Source organism: Pristiophorus japonicus, chromosome 1, assembly GCF_044704955.1.
Source record: "Pristiophorus japonicus isolate sPriJap1 chromosome 1, sPriJap1.hap1, whole genome shotgun sequence".
Classification (NCBI taxonomy): Eukaryota; Metazoa; Chordata; class Chondrichthyes; family Pristiophoridae; genus Pristiophorus; species Pristiophorus japonicus.
Genome location: NC_091977.1, coordinates 478,706,725 through 478,732,490, shown reverse-complemented (window position 1 = coordinate 478,732,490; position 25,766 = coordinate 478,706,725). Strand labels below are relative to the sequence as shown.

At 43.0% G+C, this 25,766-nt stretch overlaps 1 protein-coding gene across 7 annotated transcripts in view; it reads left to right on the top strand.

Moving 5' to 3' along the window:
* Positions 1–25,766, top strand: part of LOC139276641 (microtubule-associated protein 4-like) — a 420,834-nt gene that overhangs the window by 101,150 nt on the left and 293,918 nt on the right. For all 7 annotated transcript variants that reach the window (XM_070894641.1, XM_070894662.1, XM_070894653.1 and 4 more), the window contains exons 2-3: positions 206–488; positions 5,653–5,727. In XM_070894641.1, coding sequence (XP_070750742.1) covers positions 224–488; positions 5,653–5,727 — 340 coding nt within the window. In that variant the 5' untranslated portion in view covers positions 206–223. The remainder of the gene's footprint in view (positions 1–205; positions 489–5,652; positions 5,728–25,766) is intronic.

Genomic DNA, 25,766 nt, shown 5'->3' with positions numbered 1-25,766 from the left:
ATAAAAGGGCGAAAGGAAGTATTTAACCTAATGAATGGGAGTGCCCTTCATTAGGTTTGTCAAACACCTAGTGATAGCAAGCACACAAGTTGGATGGCAAAGTAGTTGCATTATCAAACATTTATATAGTGACCATTACTTTGTCATCCCGTTTCCATAATGTACCAATTCATAAAATGTTAAACCTCTCATTTTGGCTTTTCAGGACTCGGCTGTGCTTACGATGGCTGACTTCAATCTGATTGATGCACTGCACGAAAGTACACCCAGTGTCGAATCGGAAATTAAGAGGGATTTCATTGCTTCTCTGGAGGCAGAGAAATACGATGATGTTGTTGGAGAAAGTGTGGCGAAAGAAAGTTATGTTCCACTGCTGGATGACGATGAGACAAAACCACCTCTTTCAGAGGCTAAAGAGAATGCAGTGGTGCAATTGTACGGAGAGGCAGCATCTGAACAAGCAGTTGAAGGTGGACAATTGACCGAACGTGAGTGTATGCATAATATGAACTTTAGATCAGAGCAGTGAGTGGAAGCCTCTCACAGTAGGGCTCGTCTGTTGAACTTTGGGTGTTCTTGAGCAGTCGAATGCCATCTGGCACTTGGCTCTCTGCTTAAACCATTCCTAGGTGTATGTCCAGCATGACTGCATGAGGGTTTAAACTCAGAGCTTTGCATGAGGGTTTGAAGACAGAGCTTGGAATGAGGAAACAGCCATTCAGCCCATTATGTCTGTTCCTTCTACCAACCATATACATCTCATTTGGCTGCACAAGGTACTGGGTTCAGACTGCTGAAACTAATTTCATTTTGAGTGATTTGAGCTGTTGGAGGAGATCAACGTAGGAACAGCAAGTAGGCCATTCAGCCCCTTGACTCTGTTCGGCCATTCAATTAGATCATGGCTGATTTGTATCTGAGATCTCCCGGCATGCTCTCCTCCCTCCAGATGAGAGATGAGATCATGCATTCGCACCAACAGTGCCTCTCCACTATACTTCAGTGCCTCAGCGGGGATTCCAACCTCCCGTAGCCTTGTTGTTCTTGAGTTGTCTTATGCCTTTTTCTACCTCGTGCAGGACTGGGGTTTTAGAGGTGGTGGCGGGTAGTATGCTGCGGGATGGAGTCGAGGACACTCAAGTCAAAGGCAGAGTCCCAATTGAGGAGATCTTCGAAGTGCTCCTTCCAGCAGGCCCTGACTGCCTCGGTGTCTTTGATGAGTGTTTCCCCGTTCTCGGCCGGCAGTGAGGTGGGGCCTTGGGCGCTTGGGCCGTAGGTGGCCTTGACTGCGGTGAAGAATCCTCGCACATCATGGCTATCTGCCAACTGTTGTGACTGTGACCATCTTTAAAAAGAGGGGACAAGTCCCACTGCGGCAACTACAGAGGAATCTCCTAGTTATCAGCCACTGGGAAAGTCGTCGCTAGAGTCCTCCTCAACCGCCGCCTCCCTGTGGCTGAGGAGCTCCTCCCGGAGTCACAGTGCGACTTTCGCCCCTATGGAGCACAACGGACGTGATTTTTACACCACGACAGCTGCAAGAAAAATGCAGGGAACAGCACCAGCCCTTGTACATGGCCGCCTTCGACTGTACAAAGGCCTTTGACACTGTCAACCGTGAGGGTCTAAGGAGCGTTCTCCTCCGTTTCAGATGCCCCCAAAAGGTTGTCACCATCCTCCGCCTGCTCCACGACAACATGCAGGCAGTGATCCTTACCAACGGATCCATTACAGACCCAATCCACGTCCAGACTGGGGTCAAGCAGGACTGCGTCATCGTGCCCAACCCTCTTTTCAATCTTCCTCGCTGCCATCTTCCACCTCACACTCAACAAGCTCCCCGCTGGAGTGGAATTAAACTACAGAACCAGTGGGAACCTGTTCAACCTTTGTCGTCTCCAGGCTAGGTCCAAGACCACCCCAACCTCTGTCGTCGAGCTACAGTACGCCTGCGTCTGCGCACATAGAGGCTGAACTCCAAGTCATAGTCAACATATTCACTGAGGTGTACGAAAGCATGGGCCTCATACTAAGCATTCATAAGACAAAGGTCCTCCACCAACCTGTCCCTGCCGCACAGCACTCTTTTCCCCCGCCCCCCCGCCCCAGTCATCAAGATCCACGGCACGGCCCTGGATAATGTGAACCATTTCCTATATCTCGGGAGCCTCTTAATCAACATGAGCAGACATTGACGATGAGATTCAACACCGCCTCCAATGCGCCATTGCAACCTGAGGAAGAGTGTTCGAAGACCAGGCCCTCAAACTTGCCACCAAGCTCATGGTCAACAGGGCTGTAGTAATACACGCCCTCTTGTATGGCTCAGAGACATGGACCATGAACAGTAGACACCTCAAGTCACTGGAGAAATACCACCAACAATGTCGCCAAGATCCTGTAGGTCCCCTGGGAGGACAGACGCGCCAATGTTAGCATCCTTGGCCAGGCCAACATCCCCAGCATTGTAGCACTGACCACACTTGATCAGCTCCACTGGGCAGGCCACATAGTTTGCATGCCAGACACGAGAATCGCTCAGCAAGCACTCTACTCTGATCTCATTCACGGCAAACGAGTCGAAGGTGGACAGCAGAACCGTTACAAGGACCCCCTCAAAGCCTCCCTGATAAAGTGCAACATTCCCACTGACACCTGGTAATCCCTGGCCAAAGACCGCCCTAAGTGGAGGAAGTGCATCTGGGAGGATGCTGAGCACCTTGAGTCTCATCGCCGAGAGCATGCAGAAATCAAGCGCAGGCAGTGGAAAAAGTATGTGGCAAACCAGTCTCACCCACCCTTTCCTTCAACGACTATCTGTCCCACCTGTGACGGGGACTGTGGTTCTCGTATTGGACTGTTCAGGCACCTAAGGACTCACATATTTGTAGAGTGGAAGCAAGTCTTCCTCGATTCCGAGGGACTGCCTATGATGATGATGGTTGATTTGTACCTCAATTCCATATACCCGCCTTTCTTTCTTTTATATCCCTTGAGACCCTTGCCTAATAAAAATCCATCTATCTCGAAAATATCAATTGACCCAGCATCCACAGCCTTCTGGGGGAGAGTTCCAGATTTCCACAATTCTTTGTGTGAAAAAGTGCTTCTTGATTTCACTCGTGAATGGCCTACATCTCCTCCCATCTGAATTGAATTGAATTGAAAGTGGTGCCAATTGGTGTAAAGACAGTGCTCTAATCCATGGTTGCCTGCACTATAGATATTTTTGTTAAACTTTTCCGTATATTTCTCCTCTTTTCACTTCTTTATACTATCGCCAATTTACTTGGGAAGACACAGCCATCTATAACCATTACTCCAAAACTGGCTTGTTTTTTTGTTTGTTTTACCCTTCAGTAAAGGCACAAACCTGAATTTTCTCCTTCGTCCGGCCCCAACCACCCTCTTCTCTTCTAAACATCTTAGTTTCTTGGTGGGGTAAGTTTTATGATTGTGCTGTGCCCTCAAGCAGCTTGTCCTACTGGCCATTGACAGCACTTTCCAACTGCACAACCTCTATTACTGAACAGGACAAAAGCAGCAATACCATGAAGATACCAGCCCTCCAACTCTCACCATCCTGACTTGAACGTGTCCTTCATCGCCGTTGGATCAAAATCCCGTATTCTCTACCGAACACCATTTGTGGGGGCAGCATCACTGCAGTAGTTTGAGGACATGGCCATCTGGCACCTTATGGCAGTCTTGCTATGATTACCCACTAATAATTGTTTATGTGCATTAACCATAAATTCAACTGGGCATTGGTTGATTTCACACCTAAGTCTAATCCTGTGTTCATAGAACATAGAAACATAGAAATCTGCAGCGCAGAAGGAGGCCATTTTGACCCATCATGTCCGTGTCGACAAAGAGCCACACGACCCTCGGTCAGCAGCCCTGAAGGTTACATATAAACCAATGAACAATGGCGGAAAGGTAAAGAGCGTCCGCCCCACACAACTGCAACACCCCCTGCACCGCAACATTCTACACTCCACCCCAACCGGAGCCATGTGATGATCTGGGAGAGGCAAAAAAACAGATTTAAAAAACGCAGGCCAATTGGGGTAATAAATCTGGGAAAATTCCTCTCCGAACCATCCAGGCGATCGAAACAAATCCAGGAGATCACCCTGGCCGTATTTGATTCCCTGCAGTACTTGCCATTATATTTGCGCTAGCCAACAAGAAGTTATCCAGTCTAATCCCACTTACCAGCTCAAGGCCTGTAACCCTGCAGGTTATGGCACTTCAAGTGCCCATCCAAGCACCATTTAAATGTTGAGGGTTTCTGCATCCACCACCCTTCCAGGCAGTGCGTTCCAGACCTCCACAACCCTCTGTGTGAAGACGCCTCCCCTCAAACTTCCACCAACCACCTTAAAAGTATTCCCCCTCGTAATTGACCCTTCCACCAAGGGAAATAGGTCCTTGCTAGCCACTATATCCAGGCCCTTCAAGATTTTATACCCCTCAATGAGGTCTCCTCTCCGCCTCCTCTGTTCCAAAGAGAACAAACCCAGCCTTATCCAATCTGTCGTCATAGCTAAGATTCTCCATTCCAGGCAGCATCCTAGTAAATCTCCTCTGCACCCTCTCTACTGCAATCACGTCCTTCCTACAATACGGCGACCAGAACTGCACGCAGTACTCCAGCTGTGGCCTATCCAGAGTTTTATACAATTTAAGCATAATCTCCCTGCTCTTGTATTCTATGCCTCGGCCAATAAAGGCAAGCATTCTATATGCCGCCTTAATTAACCACCTTATCCACCTGGCCTACTTTCAAGGATCTGTGGACAAGCACTCCAAGGTACCTTTGTTCATCTACACTTCCACGTGACCTACTGTGTACACCCTTTCCTTATTAGCCCTCCCCAAGTGCATTGCCCCACACTACTACGAATTAAATTCCATTTGCCACTGTTCTGCCCACCTGACCAGTAGATTAATATCCTCCTGCAGTCCATGTCTTTCCTCTTCATTATCAACCACACAGCCAATTTTAGTGTCGTCTGCAAACTTCTTAATCATACTCCCTATATTCAAATCTAGATCATTAATGTACATCTGTACATTTTGTTCGGCGGGGGTCACTGGATATGACTAATAGGAAGCTCAGCTTATTTTTTTTGTCCCTCTCTAGCACAGGAGCACTGATGAAAAAATAAAATAATTTAGAAGTTGGATATTTTTTTTAATTGTGATAAAGGGGACGATTTTCACTTTTATGGGAAAACTGGCAGAATCACAGAATGGTAACCTGCAAAAATTCTAGAAACCCAGGTAACAAAAACTGACTTATTCAGTCACCATAGATTAGTGATTGTGATGATGATTCTTCATGACAGAGTTAATATTTCAGGGCCCACTTACTAGTTGTGACACACTGATTCAACCCACAACTTCAAAAACACTGCCCATGGAATCATCGGAGGAGCTGTGCACTGCTCTTAGGGTAATCTGACCTTGAACGCGTAGCACTTTAGAGAAACATTGGTATTCTGCGTTGTTTTTCTTTCTTCCTCTGTCCCAGACAAGCAGATGGTCGTGTGATTATTTTGAGCCCTGGAGCTTAGAGTATTGTGCATCGTGCCAGTCATGTTTTGCAGTGTCTGACTGTCTGCTGTGTATGAACTTCTACAGGTCCTGAAGCAAGTGAGAAGGGACCAAGGGAGCTGCCCAATGGGGAGCATGGTGTAGGACAAGCTGATAGCACAGGTAAGGTTGAAATGGGGACTTCTATATCCTTGCAAGAATCCAACTGGGAATCTTTGGTAGAAGCGGTGCTTATTTTTGGGGGCAATTTTGGATGTGCAATCTCCTCTGTCTGGTTGAGGAGTTTAAAATGAATTCCTTTTACTACCAATTTTCTCCTGAAGGTGTTTATTCTCATCTGAATAAGATTCACCAGGTGCCCTAACCCTCTCCCAATAGGCTATTCTTAATGTGTGAACGTAGGCAATGAATGACGAGACTATTTCACCTTCTGGGCATCACAGTAGAGCATGATCCTGTCCTCACCTTTATCTATATGTGCACTTCCAGCTAAGGTCTCTGGATAATGGTTGGGTCCAGGACCCTTCACCACACTCTTTTTCTCTTTCCTCCCCCCCCCCCCCCCCCCCCTCTAATTCAATAGTTTTGAGGCTATTTGCAGTGCTCCTATTGTTACATTGGTGAGTTTTTACAATTCAGCATAGATTGGCGATTAAGCCTGGCAACTTCCTAATCTATGTATCTCAGTTACACTGCTGAATTAACTGAACCATTGGACATGTTTAAGGATGTTCTTTAAAAATGAATCAAGAGAATGACTTTGCAGACCAAATTAAAACTTTTCAAAGTTGACTGATGTACATGTTTAAAATTTGCAATACAAACATCTGCCCCTGCAGTTTCTTTTCAAAATCTGCTTTTTAAGAAAATGGGGAACTTAAGACTGAAATAAATCACAAAACTGTCCTGGTAGTTTCATAATGACCATTACATTTAGTTGGGGATGGGAAGGAGAATAATATATCAGTGTAGCAGTTATGGTGCTAGCAACACAAGAAGTTAAGAGTTGCTGTTCTACCATCTGATAACTTACAAACTAACATAAAAGACCAACTGGTCCATTTAGCCTGTCCCATTCAGCAGTGATGCCTTGTGCTCCCTACCCATGTAATAATCTGGGGGAGGCTAAAAATCCTGGCCAATTAAGGAGAGGGGGAAATAACCCTTGAATTTATCTCCAACCCCTTTAGATGATTGAAACTAGTCCAGGAGAGCACATTGATGCTGCTTTACATTACAGGGTGCTTAGCTTTAGTAGAAGGTGATCTTTGCCTCTGCCAGAAACAGCTCCAGCTCTCTCTTGAAGGAATACATTGAATAAATGTTGACCACATGAGCTGGTAACCTGTTCCACAGATGCACTATTCTCTGGGAAAAGAGCAACCTCCTAACATCCAACCTAGTTCTGCCCTTGCATAACTTGTAAGTGTGACCCTTTGTCCTTTCTAACCTATCCAGTTAAAATAATTTGTCTAAACAACCACAATTTAGCTCCTTTATTATTTTATAAACTAAGACTATGCTTTTCAAAAGTACACAGTCTCAGCTCCTTGAGCCTATCTGGGTAACAAAGATGTTTTAAACCTGGAATTAATCTTGTCTCCTTTCTCTCTACCCATTCCAATGTCTCAATATCCCCCATCCTATGAAGAGACCAAAATTGGACACTGTATTCTAACTGATGCCTAACCAAGATCTTGGACAAGGACAAATGGCATGCTTTGCTTTGTAGTGAACTAAAAAATGACAGTGAAGGCTGCCGGATTGTCTTGGAGCCAACTTTTTTTGCCAATGTCCTTCAGGAAGTGAACTTGTCTCCCCTACCTGGTCGGCCTATATGTGACTCCAGTCTCACTGGTTGATGCACAATGCCCTCTGAAGTAATCTGGCACACCACTTGGGTGTAAAAACCATTGCCTTCTCCGCATCTAGGACTGGCCAATTAATGCCAAATTGCCACAATTCTTCTCTTCTTTCTCTTCCGTGCCCAGTGTTTGAGACAACCCGTTTCCTCCACAGCTTTTACATCCAGCAGATTGTTTTTGTAACAGAGACCCTTTTTATGTTGACATGTTGTTAACCTGACTCTCAAGCTCCTACCTAATTACAATGGGAGGTCGCCACTCTGCTCCCATTGGAAGTGAGTACCCTGCTGGCTGTAAACCAAGTAATCAGAGGCTAGAACTCTAATTTCTGCATGCCAAAGCTGCTCACATCTCAGATATATATTTTTTTGAAAAGGAAGGTGAGAGGGGAATAATTGCTGGAACTCTCCGCTGTGACACACATTTGCCGGATGGGTGTCAAACTTGCTGCTTTTATCAGCAGGAAATGTTTGCTACATGGCTACTTTGTGAGCATAACTCAATTATACTTGTCCCCTTGCATCACAATTTAGCAGTAACTTTTCCAGGGTGCAAAATGGAATGGGAGAGTTCTGCAGGAGAGCCACCCTTCTCTTTTAACTTTGGTATGGAATCTTGTAACCTCCAATGAAGGAAACAGCAATCGCTCATCCCACTGCGTTTTTTTTCTCTATAGTTGCCCGATGCTTACTGTTTGGGATTTATTCACATTTACCACAACCTAGTGTATATCATCTGCATGTAACCTGGCAAATCAGCCTATAAAGCAACCTGGTTGGTTTGGATGTTGGATGAGTACATGATTGAGTCTTGCTTGTTTTTCTTTTTGTCTTTCCTCTTCTCTCTCTTCCTCCTCCCCACATAGTTAAATGGGGAACGGGGGGAAGTTGCTGTGCCCCTAGTGAGACTCTGCCTTCAAGAAAGCTGAGTGTGGTGGGGAGGCTGTGACGAGGTGAAACTGTTCAATTTGCACAAATTAACTTTTGAACTATAATGCAGCCTCTAGTAACATTTGCTGGTAGCTGTTAACAATTTCTATTCATTAATTAATGAGACCAGGTGCCAAACTTGGCCCATAAGCAATTGCACTATGTTTCTCTTGTAAACTCTTAGATTTTAATATAATTTTATCAGATGTCTGATGTTGTGGAAACTTGGTTTACCTACTAATTAGTGTAATATAAATTAGATACAGAAGCGTTGAAACGTGCCACCTTCCCACTACATCATGTTCTAAACAAATACAGAAAAGTGTAGATCTGTTGGTCCTCCCTCTATTGTTAATGTTATGGACTTTGTGAAATTGCTACTTCTGTGTTAACCCCTTGAGGATACTTCATGATTGCAAGTTGGATACTGATGAGGAATGTTTGCACCCCCCCCCCCCCCTTAGTTTCAGGGACAAAATCCTACAGGTCATTCTCTCCTTCTTCCTCCCTCTTTTCTCTTCAAATCACCCCCCCTCCCCAAAGTTATATATTGTTCCAGGTTTTTAGGCATCTATTATCCTACCTAAAGCCCACGCTGATGACTCCCTTTAAAGTTGAACTTTGTGATATTAGTCCTAAATTTAACCCCACCACATTAGAAAAGGGTAATTTGAAAAGGAGACCAGCTGCGAGTGGGGTGGAGGAAGTGTGGAAGGCAGCAATTAGGGACCCTGTGTGACCATCTAATGGCAACCAGCTGTGACTCAGAATGCTGGTAAATGTGGATGCAGATAGACCAGCATTAGCTAAATCATATCACTGAAACTTGAGATTTTCTTGTTTTAAAGTAGTTTCTAATTGTTTTTTGTGGAGCTGCTGTGCATGTTGTTCAATTTGTTGCTAAAGTCAGCTGCTTAACGGTGATAGATGGTAATGGAATCTAGGAGACTGTAGCCCATCCCACATGGTAGTTGATTGGGTGGCAGTCAGACTGGAGCAGTAACAATAGAAATGGCACTTTCAAATGCCCCCTCCCCCAATATTGCTAAAGAGGGATGTAGGCTATCGTTGAAAGGAAAAGTCTTCATAAATGACCTTCATTCCATCTCCTTCCTGAAAATATTCCTATTAGTACTAGCAGTGAAGAGAAACTTGATTCTTTGAAGTCGTATATCTTGTACAGCTGTTGTTGCACATTGGTGCAGAGTGCTGATTAATTGGATGCCTCTACTGATTTGTTTCTCGCATGGAAATTTAGCTTTAAGCTGCTCGAGTTTCGTGAAATCAGGTGATGCTTGTGTGTTTTGGCATTAACTGTTGCTATGCAGACTTTTTGTTTGCATCTGAAAAGCTGGAGGTTTATCCTGAAATTTGATAATTGATGAATTATCAAGGGAAGCATTGTGTCAGAAGTGGAAAATTGTTGTGCATAAATATTTAATATAAAGAGAGAATCCTTCCACAGATGAGCTTATGATTAGAAACTCAGGAATCTGCTCTTTGTTCTGCCACTTAAATGGGAAGTGGCTAATAAGGTTGTTTAATTTTGACTTTAAAGAAGTATGGTGCCTACTTGTCCGTGTTTCCTTGTTTTAAAAAAAAATGTCTCAACCAAAGAATTGACTGGGGGTTGCATGCTCTATCCTTGTTGTTTGTTTTTTTTTAAATTTTTTTCGTTGCCAATCTTTCCAATTCTTTGTCAAATCACAAACGCCAGCGGTCACCTTGCACACATCAAGGATCACTCTGCGCCAATGCTCTTAGCCAAAAGGCCTAGAGCCACTGCACCGTTCCTGGAAGTACTGCAATACCAGGTTCGTGCCATGGAGGTGGATGGGTCAGGCCCCCCACACACCTCCGTGGAGGTGGATGGGTCAATCCACCCCACCCACCTCTGAATGTTCCCTCTGTTTGACAAAGACAGCAACAAAAGTTTCTCTTCCCCCCCCCCCCCCCCCCCCCCCCCGCAACCCCTCAAGAAGGTATTGACTGAAGGTACTATTACAAGGGTGCTAGCAGCCACCCAGTATCTCATCTCAGTGGCCATTTATGTGTGACTCTACCTATGTAACTGGCTGGGATAGTTGATTGTGATGGAATAGCTATTGACCAGCAGAAGTTGCTGGGTAGTGATGAGGGTGGAATCTTGCCTGACCTTTTCTTGCTCCATTAGACATCTGATTATGGAGCATAACTGTGGGCACCACCTTTATTACAGCCATGAAAATGTTAGTCATCTTTACCAAAATATATTTTAAATAAATGCACAGCGTGACATGGTATTAAGTCTGTGGCAAGTTAACTGATCTGTAGTTAGCAGTAGGGACATTGCACATTGCCTCTGTTTCCAGAGGGTGGTAGGGAATGGTGAAAAGCAACTAGCATCCTTGGGACAAAGTTCCAAACTTGATGAAACCAGTAAAAGGTAAATTTAGGACTTGAATCAGAAAATTCTTCACATACACCATGATCACTGCATGGAATGGATATGGAACAGACTCAGCTGTAGTACCAGACATGAAAACCCTGAAATTGTTTTTAGAAACAGTTGTATTGAAATAGAAGGACTTGAAAGTTTTTCTGGATGGCTGAATTAAGATGGGCTGAATGGCCTGCCTCATCAGTAATGACCTGTGAATCTTGCTGGACTGTGTAAACAAGTGGATCCTGTGAGGATTGGATGGGTTGACTGTGATACTTCCACAGTGAAATAGTTTGATGCTCTCTGCCTTGGTTAATGTGAATGGAATAGCCACTTTAGCAAGCTGCAGAGGGCTGCTGTCAACTGTACCCCAGCAGCAGCCAGTCGCTTCAACAGAAGATCACCAATGTCTGTATGTTTTCTTTAAAGAGCAGTAAATGGTGATTCATTGTATTTATACTGGCTGTAACAACTCGAGGATGATGAACAGAGTCTGCAGACGACAGTGATTCAGGAACTTGACTGAATTAAGTAGGGTTGAGTCACTGGTTTTAAAATACAGCAAACTTTTCTTTTTGACTGCAAGCAAAAGATTAAGTACATTAGAAACATAGAAAATAGGTGTAGGAGTAGGCCAATCGGCCCTTCGAGTCTGCACCACCATTCAATATGATCATGGCTGATCATGCAACTTCAGTACCCCATTCCTGCTTTCTCTCCATATCCCTTGATCCCTTTAGCTGTAAGGGCCACATCTAACTCCCTTTTAAATATATCTAGCAAACTGGCCACAAGAACTTTCTATGGTAGAGAATTCCACAGGCTCACAATACTGAGTGAAGAAGTTTCTCCTCATCTCGGTCCTAAATGGTTTACCCCTTATCCCTGGTTCTGGACTTCCCCAACATCGGGAACATTCTTCCTGCATCTAACTTGTCCAATCCTGTCAGAATTTTGTATGTTTCTATGAGATCCCCTCTCATTCATCTAAATTCCAGTGAATATAAGCCTAGTCGATCCAGTCTTTCTTCATATGTCAGTCCAGCCATCCCAGGAATCAGTCTGGTGAACCTTTGCTGCACTCCCTCAATAACAAGAATGTCCTTCCTCAGATTAGGAGACCAAAACTGTATACAATATTCAAAGTGTGGCCTCACCAAGGCCGTGTACAACTGCAGTAAGACCTCCCTGCTCCTATACTCAAATCCTCTCGCTATGAAGGCCAACATGCCATTTGCTGCCTTCACCGCCTGCTGTACCTGCATGCCAACTTTCAATGACTGATGTACCATGATACCCAGACCTCGTTGCACCTCCCCTTTTCCTAATCTCTCATCATTCAGATAATCTGCCTTCCTGTTTTTGCCACTAAAGTGGATAACCTCACATTTATCTACATTATACTGCATCAGCCGTGCATTTGCCCACTCACCTAACCTGTCCAAGTCACCCTGCAGCCTCTTAACATCCTCCTAACAGGTCACACTGCCACCCAGCTTAGTGACATCTGAAAACTTGGAGATATTACATTCAATTCCTTTGTCTAAATCATTAATGTATATTGCAAATAGCTGGGGTCCCAGCACTGAACCTTGCGGTACCCCACTAGTCACTGCCTACCATTCTGAAAAGGACCCATTTATTCCTATCTTTGCTTCCTGTCTGCCAACCAGTTCTCTATCTACGTCAATACAATACTCTCAATACAGTGTGCTTTAATTTTGTACACTAATCTCTTGTGTGGGACTTTGTCAAAAGCCTTTTGAAAGTCCAAATACACCACATCTACTGGTTCTCCCTTGTCCACTACTAGTTACATCCTCAAAAAAAAAATCCTAGAAGATTTGTCAAGCATGATTTCCCTTTCATAAATCCATGCTGACTTGGACTGATCCTGTCACTGCTTTTCAAATGCATCGTTAATAATTGATTCCAACATTTTCCCCACTATCGATGTCAAGCTATAATTCCCTGTTTTTTCTCTCTCTCTCCTTTTTTAAAAAGTGGGGTTACATTTGCTACCCTCCAATCCATAGGAACTGATCCAGAGTCTATGGAATGTTGGAAAATGACCACCAATGCATCCACTATTTCTAGGGCCACTTCTTTAAGTACTCTGGTTTGCAGACTATCGGGCCTTGGGGATTTATCAGCCTTCAATTCCATCAATTTCCCTAACGCAATTTCCTGACTAATAACGATTTCCTTCAGTTCCTCCTTCTCGCTAGACCCTCGGTCCCCTAGTATTTCCGGAAGGTTATTTGTGTTTTCCTTAGTGAAGACAGAACCAAAGTATTTATTCAATTGGTCTGCCATTTCTTTGTTCCCCATTATAAATTCACCTGATTCTGACTGCAAGGGACCTACATTTCTCTTCACATATCTATAGAAGCTTTTGCAGTCAGTTTTTATGTTCGCTGCAAGCTTACTCTCATGCTCTCTTTTCCCCATCTAATTAAACCCTTTGTCCTCCTCTGCTAAATTCTAAATTTCTCCCAGTCCTCAGGTTTGCTGCTTTTGCTAGCCAATTTATATGCCACTTCCTTGGATTTAACACAATCCCTAATTTCCCTTGTTAGCCACGATTGAGCCACCTTCCCCATTTTATTTTTACAGTCAGGGATGTACAATTGTTGAAATTCATCCACGTGATCTTTAAATGTCTGCCATTGCCTATCCACCGTCAACCCTTTCAGTATCATTCGTCAGTCTACCCTAGCCAATTCACATCTCATACCATCGAAGTTACCTTTCCTTAAGTTCAGGACCCTCTGAATTAACTGTGTCACTCTCCGTCTTAATAAAGAATTCTACCATATTATGGTCACTCTTCCCCAAGAGGCCTCGCACAAGAAGATTGCTAATTAATCCTCTCTCATTACACAGCACCCAGTCTAGGATGGCCAGCTCTCTAGTTGGTTCCTCGACATATTGGTCTAGAAAACCATCCCTTATACACTCCAGGAAATCCTCCCCCATTGTATTGCTACCAGTTTGGTTAGCCCAATCTATATATAGATTAAAGTCACCCATGAAAACTGCTGTACCCTTTTGCACGCATCCCTAATTTCCTGTTTGATGCCACCCTCAACCTCACTACTACTGTTTGGTGGCCTGTACACAGCTCCCACTACCGTTTGCTGCCCTTTGGTGTTCCGCAGCTCTACCCAAACAGTTTCCATATCATCCAAGCTAATGTCTTTCCTTACTATTGCGTTAATCTCCTCTTTAACCAGCAACGCTACCCCACCTCCTTTTCCTTTCTAACTATCCTTCCTGAATATTGAATACCCCTGGATGTTGAGTTCCCAGCCTTGGTCACCCTGGAGCCATGTCTCTGTAATGCCAATTACATCATATCTGTTAACAGCTATCTGTGCATTGGTGAAATTTAAATTGACTACCTGGATTGACCCAAGTATGCTTTAGTGTAATGTGCTAGACCTATAAATAAATATTCCACTTTATATTTGGATAGTCATCGTATTCAATGATCTATAAAATGCAGAGGTTGGGATTTGTATAAAATAGAGATTTACCTTATAGGTAAAGTCACTCCATCTGAGCCATACTGATCACAAAGCTCGTTTACCAAGTATGGGTTGAGTTGGTAAAGGCAGGGGAGCTGCATTTGGCCTCTGCCCCAATGGCTAGGGTTCCTCTTTCTGATTGTGACCAGCTGGAAGTGCACGTGTGAATGCCAGATTAAGCCCAGCAATGATCTCTTCCATAGTTGGAGAGACTCCATCGTCATCATAGGCGGTCCCTTGATTCGAGGATGACTTGCGACTGCTGACCCTTTCAGGGCTCACACATGAATAATGGGCTTTTGGGTAAAGTACCAAATGGTAGCTGCTGCCCATATAATTGAGTCGAAGACTTCAGGGAGGAGGAAGAAAATCGAAAAGAATATTGTGTGGTTTTGGTGGTTTGATATCTAATGTTTTCTGGAGAGCTTGTCTGTTTAAAATAACTACTTTCTACTACTTTACACTAACTTCCTGTGCTTTTTTTTGCTTCCTTTCTCCTTTCCCCATTTCTCTCCTCCCTTCCGATATCTGTATCTAGCAGCGTAGAATGGAGCTTTTTATCACTCGGGTCACTCTGCACCACACACAAGAGCAGCTCCAGTGATTAAATGTTTGCACAACTCGACTCTACATCTCAAAGTGTCATCTTGAAAAGGTTTTTGCCAATTATTTCCAGTTCCACTTTTGGCGAGTATCAAAGGTCCAAAGAGCATCTTTATGCTTGTGGCAACTTCTGCTTTATTTTCATAATATTTTGGAATATGACTAGTAGATTGGTGTAAAAAATGGATCTAAGGTTGGGTGATCAGCAAAAAAAATACATAAATTTAATCAGACTTTATTCATGTAACACATTTAAAAAGAACTTACTGCATTGTTTACCCGACCACTGCAAACCTGCTAGTTTTTGTTATTAGGACTGTAACTTCATTTGTGTACCTGGAAAGTTTTTTGGGGGGGTTGGAATTTGGTGTTCTGTAGCAGTTTTCATCTTTTGGACTCTGAAGGACTACTGACTGCACTGGCGATTGAACTGTTGGGTTGAGGAAGCAACAGTAATGCAGCTTCTAACCAAATCTTAGTTAATCCATCAAAGCACTCGAAATGCTAAAAAAATTATTTTGTTACAGCACTAATCTGAAGGGCTATCAATATTGCAATCTCTGCTGCAATCACTGAAGTAGTCCCAACTCTCATGTGTGATTCCAAAATTTTTACCTGTACTTTGGGGATAGCATCCTGCGATTTCTGTCTGAGTTTTACTCTAGACACAGACAGCCATTAGCCTAAGAAACCTGTCTTTTTTTTTTTGCAGCAGTTTAACTCTATGTATTTGTAAACTTAAACCTTTATTTCATGGACATTTAATAAAGAACTGGAAGGGGAGGAGAAATCAGATGTAAATTCAAAATTGGCCGTCACTAATTAACATACGTCGCATTGTGAGAAAATATTCACAGAGCAATGTGATCTTAGTCATGTCACTCAACCCTAGCAAAGATTGTGATCAGACTTTTTGGGAAAGTAGAGCAGTTGAGAATGCCGTTAGCACATTGAAAGTCCTGTCGTATACATGTAAGATTTCTGTAATGAGATTTGGCTCGAGACCTGTCTCAGAATGTGAACTCGGTGCCCATTTTGCTTTGCCTCTCTGGTATGGAAATGTTCAGGAGTTGAGACATTAACTCTGTTTCTGGCTGCTGCACTAACAGGCTGTATGAAAGTTCGGTCCTAAAAGAAAAGCTTCTAGCCTTGGTCGTCCCTGACTTGAAAACACTTTCATATCAATAAACCTGGTGGTTTATTGTGTAGGCTTATGAATGCAGGCCTTGTGCTTCACTTGCAGTTAATTCTTAAAAGCTACCTCTTGACTCATTAAAAGGGTTTGTGCTGTGAGTATTGCAGTATTGGCATTATATTTCTGAGGGGCCTAAAATCTGCCACTGCCTGTTGCTATCTGAAATTTTCCTGCAAGTACATCCTGATATCGCAGCCTAGCAGCCTATACATGCAAGATTTCCTTACCACTGTGCCAGAGGCTTGGATGCTGAGTGACAGGCAGACCTGTTGCTGGGAGCCAAAATGTAGCCATTCAGGAAGCTTCTATTGTAAGCTGAAAGTTTCCCATGGTACTTCCTGTCTGTAGCATGTAAGACTTCTGGTCTCATTGGTGACGTCAGTTGCACAAATCTTTTCACTAGTTCCATGTGGCATGTCTCTCCCCTTTTCTCACTCTTGATGTCACCATGCAGCCACTTTCTATTTTAATCTCTTGTACTGAAACAAAACTATATGCTTAATTATTTTTAATGCACATCTATATGTAAATTGCCAATAATGGTTTGGTTTCTTTCTAGATGGACTTTTTAACATTGTTTATATTTTAACTTATTTTGTGAGGTGTTTTAATTTCAGCTTCAGTTGCTTGTGCAGCCATTAAAGCTTTGTGACTACTTCCCAGGTCTTAGCTATTACAGCACATGCTGCAGTTGGCCTCAGTGCCCCTGGGCTAGGAACAGGAAAGCTCAGTCAGGGGTCTAACTTCTGATTGCTATGTAGTCACCTTTGCTGGATAGTGCAACTATGTATATACCTCAGAGTATAGTGCTTTTCATATTTGGGTAGCAAAACCTACCAAGGCACTTTGGCTGCCTGACAAACCATAACCTGGCAGGTGCCAACATCTTGAGAAGAGGAGATATCCCAGTAAATACTTTGTGAATCAACAGATCCCTGCCATCTGTGCTCCATTCTGAAGTTAACAAACCTGACTCTCCACTTTTTAAAATCCCTACTTGTCTCACTTTCCTTTTCAATTATTAAATTAACACAATACAAATGATTTCCTGGAGCCAACAAACCTACTGACGTCGACTTTGAGGACAGCACTTCTGATCTAGTCCAGCAAGTTGTCCTGGTCTTTACAGTGTCAACTGTGGCTCAGTGGGCAGCACACTTGCATCTGAGTCAGAAGGTTGTGGGTTCAAGTTCCATTCCAGAGACTGAGGGAACACTGCACTATTGGAGGTGACATCTTTCAGATGAGGCATTAAATTGAAGCCCCGTCTGCTCTTTCAAGTGGACGTAAAAGATCCCATTGCACTATTTCGAAGAAGAGCAGGGGAGTTATCCCTGGTGTCGTGGCCAATATTTATCCCTCAATCAACATAACAAAAAACATTATCTGGTCATTATCACATTACAACAGTAACTGCACGCCAGAAAGTACTTTATTGGCTGTAAAACGCTTAGAGATGTCCGGTGGTCATGAGAGGCGCTATATAAATGCAAGTATTTTTTCTTGGTCTTGGCTTCAGGAACTTGTTCTGCTCTTGTGATGCATGTTGAACTCTTAATTTCTTTGTTTTTTGATTTGGAGTTTTGTGCGCACTGAGGGAGTGGTTTCCAGGCTTGAGAATCATTTCCTTCTATTGGTTGTAAGAAATAGACAGCAGTAGTCTTCTAGTACCTGCTTACTCTGGATTCAGATGGGCTTTAAAAACTCATTTCATTCTTCCAGTACCAACTCAGTCACAATTCTGTAAGTTATCCTTGTGGTGTATTGACTGCACAACCAAAGAGGAGTGAATGGCAATGTGGCTTTCCAGGTGCCTTGTTAAATTGTCCTTGAGAAAGTGAGCCTTTTACATACTCCCTTTTGTAGTTTGTCTTATGTCTTACTACTAAACTTCTCCAGCTTGTGGAGCTTCATCACTTCAGCGTTAGTGCATGAACACCAAAAGTTGGTGCAATGTTAAGTTAATAATTTAAGGTTTAATTTCAGTGCTGTTTCATGTGACTTCTCAAGTCAGCCCCCCCCCCCCCACCCATCCCCTCCCTTCAATCACCCTTGCATCCCAGCTTTCCAGTATTTTCATTGAAACTAGCTATGCTGTTTTCTTCCTTTGTTCAACTCCCATTACATCATTTAGTTGAATAACTGGGAGCAGCATTTTAAACTTATTGCCAAAGCACATTCATGATTTTGAGCACTTCAAATGGGATGGATTCACTATTGGAATATAAATTATGCTACTCTGTTGGAAGGGGTCTAATTTTTAGTAAAGTTGTTCTATTAGAATAGTGGTGTGACTCAACTTGCTGAGACACTGGACATTCAGTCACTCTCTTTGCTCGTCACTGACTCCGAATTCAGCCCAAGATGCTCTGGATTTAAAAGTTGGACTTCACAGCAACTGGCTGCATCTTGGTAAATTCATAGTTACTTCCTGCCCCCTTGCAGATTCATCATTCTGTGCCCTGCACTGCTGGCAGGAGGGTGTAATTACAGTGTGACAAGTTTGGACAGGCACTTCCATTATAAATTCCTATGTTCACATTTCTAATAGAAATATAAAAATACGAGCAGAATATATGACTTTTTAAAAAGGCAACTGGAGACAGTTACATTTTGTCTTGGGCTTGCCTCATCAATGTGCAATATCATGGGAGATCGACGAGTAAGTGAAAAAAAAACTTTTTTCCCCCTCCCCAGAAGTGCAAATTTTGTAGAACCAGCCTCATTCGACAGTTGACCAACTTGGTTTGTTCAGAATTAGTTCTAAAACTTCTTAGCCAGAGAGGAAGTATTTATAAATTTCCCTGGAGTTAAAGTTTTGGCGTTTTTTAAAGTGGAAAATTGTACGTTATTTAATCTTATTTTAACACTGTTTTAAAAAATCAACACTGAGCTGCCTTTAACTTGTGTAACTGATGTAGCATTCAGGTTAATTGTGTGTGTGTGATATTTTACATTGTACCCTGGACTAATCTTGTCTTGTAACACGTACAGTTTCTCATCTTCAATGTACTAATGACACTAATAAAAATGATTCACTAATAAGCTGAATAACTGGCACCTGTCTCTGTCATTTCATGTACTCGTGTCTGAATCTAACCTGTATGACCAGTTAAACAAATACTTTGGTTCTGTCTTCACGAAGGAAGACACAAATAACCTTCCGGAAATATTAGGAGACCGAGGGTCTAGTGAGAAGGAGGAGCTGAAGGAAATCCTTATTGGGCGGGAAATTGTGTTAGGGAAATTGATGGAATTGAAGGCCGATAAATCCCCGGGGCCTGATAGTCTGCATCCCAGAGTACTTGAGGAAGTGGCCCTAGAAATAGTGGATGCATTGGTGATCATTTTCCAACAGTCTTATCGACTCTGGATCAGTTCCTATGGACTGGAGGGTAGCTAATGTAACACCACTTTTTAAAAAAGGAGGGAGAGAGAAAACAGTTAATTATAGACTGGTTAGCCGGACATCAGTAGTGGGGAAAATGTTGGAATCAATTATTAAAGATGTAATAGCAGCGCATTTGGAAAGCAGTGACAGGATCAGTCCATGGATTTATGAAAGGGAAATCATGCTTGACAAACCTTCAAGAATTCTTTGAGGATGTAGCTGGTAGAGTGGACAAGGGAGAACCAGTGGACTTTCAAAAGGCTTTTGACAAGGTCCCACACAAGAGATTGGTGTGCAAAATTAAAGCACATGGTATTGAGGGTAATGTACTGACATGGATATAGAGAACTGGAAGACAGGAAGCAGAGAGTCGGAATAAATGGGTCCTTTTCAGAATGGCAAGCAGTGACTAGTGGGATGCTGCAGGGCTCAGTGCAGGGACCCCAGCTATTTACAATATACATTAATGATTTCGATGAAGGAATTGAGTGTAATATCTCCAAGTTTGCAGATGATACTAAGCTGGGTGGCGGTGTGAGCTGAGAGGAGAAAGCTAAGAGGCTGCAGGTTGACTTGGTGAGTGGGCAAATGCATGGCAGATGCAGTATAATGTGGATAAATGTGAGGTTATCCACTTTGGTGGCAAAAACACGAAGACAATATTATCTGAATGGTGGCAGATTAGGAAAAGGGGAGGTGCAACGAGACCTGGGTGTCATGGTACATCAGTCATTGAAAGTTGGCATGCAGGTACAGCAGGCGGTGAAGAAGGAAAATGTTATGTTGACCTTCATAGCTAGGGGATTTGAGTATAGGAGCAGGGAGGTCTTACTGCAGTTGTACAGGACCTTAGTGAGGCTTCACCTTGAATATTGTGTTCAGTTTTGGTCTCCTAATCTGAGGAAGCAGGTCCTTTGAAGGAATGCAGCGAAGGTTCACCTGACTGATTCCCGGGATAGCAGGACTGACCTATGAGGAGAGACTGGATCGACTGGGCCTGCATTCATTGGAGTTTAGAAGGATGAGACGGGATCTCATTGAAATATATAAAATTCTGACGGGACTGGACAGGTTAGATGCAGGAAGAATGTTCCCGATGTTGGGGATGTCCAGAACCAGGGGACATAGTCTAAGGATAAGGGGTAAGCCATTTAGGACTGAGACGAGGAGAAACTTCTTCACTGAGTTATTAACCTGTGAAATTCCCTGCCGCAGAGAGTTGTTAATGCCAGTTCATTGGATATATTCAAGAGGGCGTTAGATATGGCCCTTATGGCTAAAGGGATCAAGGAATATGGAGAGAAAGCAGGAAAGGGTACTGAGGTGAATGATTAGCCATGATATTGAATGGTGGTGCAGGCTTGAAGGGCTGAATGGTCTACTCCTGCACCTATTTTCTATGTTTCTATGATGTGGAAAGATGCCATTTAAATCAGTGTTGTCCAATAAAAATTGCTGAATAGTCATGGGTATGGCTATAGCGACACCGTTTTAGCCACATGCTCTAATTTTAGTACACACAATGCAGGTAAATGTACTTAATAAATATCTACCACCATTTAGTAACTAAGAAAGCAAAGCATCAACCATCAAAAAACACACTAACACTATGCTTTTTATTTTACCATTTCACTAACAAACATGCAAAAAGTTTAAAGTACATATCAGTATGCCATGTGAAGATGAAGATTGTGATCACATGCCCAGTGACTTTGGGATACTTTTTTTATTTACCAATAAGAAATGCAATCAGTCACATCTGGATTCCCAATTAGCTACATTTGGCTAAGGTATTGGAGAACACTGACTTAAATGTACAGCAACATATAGGAATTAACATAATTCCTGTACCATTACCCATCAAGATACAAAGATGGGTGGGAAAGCAAATTGTGAGGAGGACACAAAAAATCTGCAAAGGGATATAGACAGTCTAAGTGAGTGGGCAAAAATTTGGCAGATGGAGTATAATATGAGAATATGTGAGGTTATCCACTTTGGCAGAAATAATAGAAAAGCAAATTATAATTTAAATGGAGAAAGATTTCAAAGTGCTGCAGTACAGAGAGACCTGGGGGTACTTGTGCATGAAACACAGTTAGTATGCAGGTACAGCAAGTGATCAGGAAGGCAAATTGAATGTTGGCCTTTATTGCAAGGGGGATACAATATAAAAGCAGACAAGTCCTACTACAAAGGTATTGATTGGTGAGGCCACATCTGGAGTACTGTGTACAGTTGTTCTCTGTATTTAAGGAAGGATATACTTGTATTGGAAGCTGTTCAGAGAAGGTTCACTAGGTTGATTCTGGAGATGAGGGGGTTGACTTATGAAGGTAGGTTGCGCCTATACTCATTGCAGTTTAAGAAGAATGAGAGGTGATCTTATTGAAACATATAAGATAATGAGGGGACTCGACAGAGTGGATGCAGAGAGGATATTTCCACTCGTGGGGGAAACTAAAACTAGGGGACATAGTCTTAGAATAAGGGGCCGCCTATTTAAAAGATGAGGAGAAATTTCTTCTCTGAGGGTTGTAAATCTATGGAATTCTCTGCCCCAGAGAGCTGTGGAGATTGGGTCATTGAATATATTTAAGGCGGAGATAGACAGATTTTTGAGCTATAAGGGAGTAAAGGGTTATGGGGAGCGGGCAAGGAAGTGGAGCTGAGTCCATGATCAAATCAGCCATGATCTTGCTGAATGGCGGAGCAGGCTCGAGGAGCCAAATGGCCTACATCTGCTCCTATTTCTTATGTTCTTATCATAGTAATGAGTAATGTCAACACTAATTATTTAACACCTAAAATTTAGAAAACATCCCATAGTGCTTTAGAAGAGAAAATGAAGACTGAGCTTCAGTAGGAGAAGTTGAGAGTGAGCCGACAACAAGCAAAGTTGAAAAAGTAGGATTTGAGGAAGCATTTGAATGCAGAAGTACCACCAATGTGGAGAGGTTTTGGAAGGAGCAAGATGGCTGAAGGCTCTGGAAGAAAGGAGGGAGATCGGAGTTGAGAGCCAAAGAGCATAGGCCAAGATATGGGAGTAGGAGGAGATTGTAGGACTAAAATGAGATGAAGCTAGAGAAAAATTTGTAAGTAATACTTTGAGAGTCAAGGAACCAATGGCGGTTCTGGAGGATATCAGTGATAGCCGAGTGAACCCTGAGTGATCTGTACTGTAACTTCAGTTTTTCACACATATATAATATAGTTGGCAGTTGACACTAAGTTAGGAGGCACAGTAAGTTGTGTAGATTGGAGGAGGAACCTACTAAGGAACATACAGACTAAGTGAGTTGCCAAAGCTATATTTGAAGTTCAATATGAGATAATCTGTGAAAGGCAAAGTTTTCTTAATGGTGAGAGATTGAAAATTGTGGAGGAGCAAAGGGATTCGGGTTTCCAGATATACAAATCACTAAAAGTTAGTGCACAGATTCAAAAGGCTAGTGCAATTTTGGCTTTTATATTGAGGGGTCTTGAATGCAAACAGGAGGAGGTGATGCTTCAAATTGTTTAGAGCCCAACTGGAGTTCTTGGACACCGAACCTCAGTAAGGATATATTGGCCTTGGTTTAGCAGGTTGAGGCATGGTCTAATTGATGTGTTTACAACAATTAAAGGATTCATCAGGAGTAGATACAGAGAAGTTGTATCCAGTGGTGGAGGAATTCAGAACAAGGAGGCACAATCTTTCCAGTAATCCATGGTTGAAATCAGGAAGCACCTTTTCACACAAAGGGTAGTGGAAATGTGGAATCCTTTCCCCAAAAGGCTGTGGATGCTGGGTCAATTGACATTTTCAAGATCGATTGACAGATTTTTGGGGGATAAGGGTATCAAGGGATATGGATCTACGGCATGTAAATGGAGTTGAGGGACTGAACAGCCATGGTCTAATTGAATGGCAGACCAGGCTTGAGTGGCTGATGAAGAAAGTGTTGGAGTCCAGTCTGGACTCCAACAAAAGCATGGATGTGGGTTTCGGTATCATTTAATCGTATAATCCATAGGACACAAAATGCTCTTCCAGTAACAGATGCAAAGTTCTAACAGCCTTACTGCATTAAGAATTAAGAAATCTCTACTTTCTTCTCAACCCCCCCCCCCCCCCGCCCTTCCCCTGTTATAGTTATACATTGCAGTTAACCTCCAGTGGGAATAGCTTTTCCTGATTTAATCCTAACCCATGAATTTTGAACATTGTTATCTGATCTCCTATTAAGTTCAGTTTCCTTGTCTTCCCTTATAATAAAGACTCTCATTCTTCTAAACAAATTTCTTCATGGCCTTGATATCTTTCCTAAAGTAAGGTGCCCAAAATTAGATGCAATATTTTAACTGGCCTTTCAAATTGTTTGTATAAGTTTAGCATTACCCATTTGTTTTTGTACTGTATACTATTTAAGAAACCTAGGTTTAAAATGCTTTTCATAGAATCATAGACATTTACAGCACGGAAGGAGGCGATTTCAGCCCATCGTGTCAGCGCTGGCCGACTAAGAGCTATCCAGCTTAGTCCCACTTTCCAGCTCTTGGTCCGTAGCACCTGAATGCACTTTAAGTGCATATCCAAGTATTTTTTAAATGTGGTGAACATTTCTGCCTCTATCACCCTTTCAGGAAATGAGTTCCAGACCCCCCACCACCCTCTGGGTGAAGAAATTTCCCCTCGTATCTCCTCTAAACCACTCCCCAATTAATTTAAATCTATGCCCCCTAGTTGTTGACCCCACTGCCAAGGGAAACAGGTCCTTCCTATCCACTCTATCCAGGCCCCTCATAATTTTTTACACCTCAATTAGGTCTCTACTCCGTCTCCTCTGTCCAAAGACAACAGACCTAACATCTCTAATCTTTCCAATTATAGCCAAAATTCTCCAGTCCAGGCAACATTCTTGTAAGTCTCCTCTGCACCCTTTCCTGTGCAATCACATCTTTCCTGTAATGTCGTGACCAGAACTGCACACAGTACTCCAGCTGCGGCCTAATCAGTGTTTGAACAGTTCAGGCATAACCTCCTTTCTCTTGTATTCCATCCCTCGACTAATAAAGACAAGTATTCCACATGCCTTTTTAATCACCTTATCTACCTGGCCTGCTATCTTCAGGGATCTTTGTTCCTCTACACTTTTCAGTGTCGTACCATTTAATGTGTATTCTCTTGCCTTGTTGGACCTTCCCAAATGCATTACCTCTCACTTATCCGGATTGAATTCCATTTGTTGGAGCTGGTGCTCTTCACTCTCTCTCCTGCGACAGTTGGAACTGGTGCTCTCCACTCCCGTCCTGCGACAGTTGGAGCTGGTGCTCTCCACTCACTCTCCTGCGACAGTTGGAACTGGTGCTCTCCACTCTCCCATTGGTGTAGGAGGGAGGGCTTTAGTTTCCTGAACAATTGGGACCATTTCTGGGGAAGGTGGGACCTGTACCAGTCGGACAGGTTACACCTCAACAGAGACGGGACCAATGTTCTCGCGGGTGGTTTTGATAGTACGGTTGGGAGGGCTTTAAACTAGCTTGTCAGGGGGATGGGAACCCAGGAGAGGGCTCTGAGCTAGTTAGAGTGGGTGAGCTAGCTCAGATGAACAGAACCCCAATAAAGAATGCAAAAGACAGGAGGCAACAGAGCAGAGTAGCACTGGGGTAAGTGTGAACCACAAGGTGATAGGAAGAGACAATATGTATGAATATAAAGGGGCTGCAGGAGGGGTCAAAACTAAAAATCATGGTTTAAAAACTAGTATTAAAACACTCTACCTAAACGCACGCAGCATTCAAAATAAAGTAAGAGTTGACGGCACAAATCATTACAAATGGGTGGCCATTACAGAAACGTGGTTGCAGGGTGGCCAAGACTGGGAATTAAACATACAGGGGTATCTGACAATTCGGAAAGATAGACAAGAAGGGAAAGGAGGTGGGGTAGCTCTGTTAATAAAGGATGATATCAGGGCAGTTGTGAGAGACGATATTGGCTCTAATGAACAAAATGTTGAATCATTGTGGGTGGAGATTAGAGATAGTAAGGGGAAAAAGTCACTGGTGGGCGTAGTTTATCGGCCCCCAAATAATAACTTCACGGTGGGGCGGACAATAATCAAGAGAATAAGGGAGGCATGTGAAAAAGGAATGGCAGTAATCATGGGGGATTTTAACCTACATATCGATTGGTCAAATCAAATCGCACGGGGTAGCCTGGAGGAGGAATTCATAGCAAGCATATGGGATTGTTTCTTAGAACATTATGTTACAGAACCTAC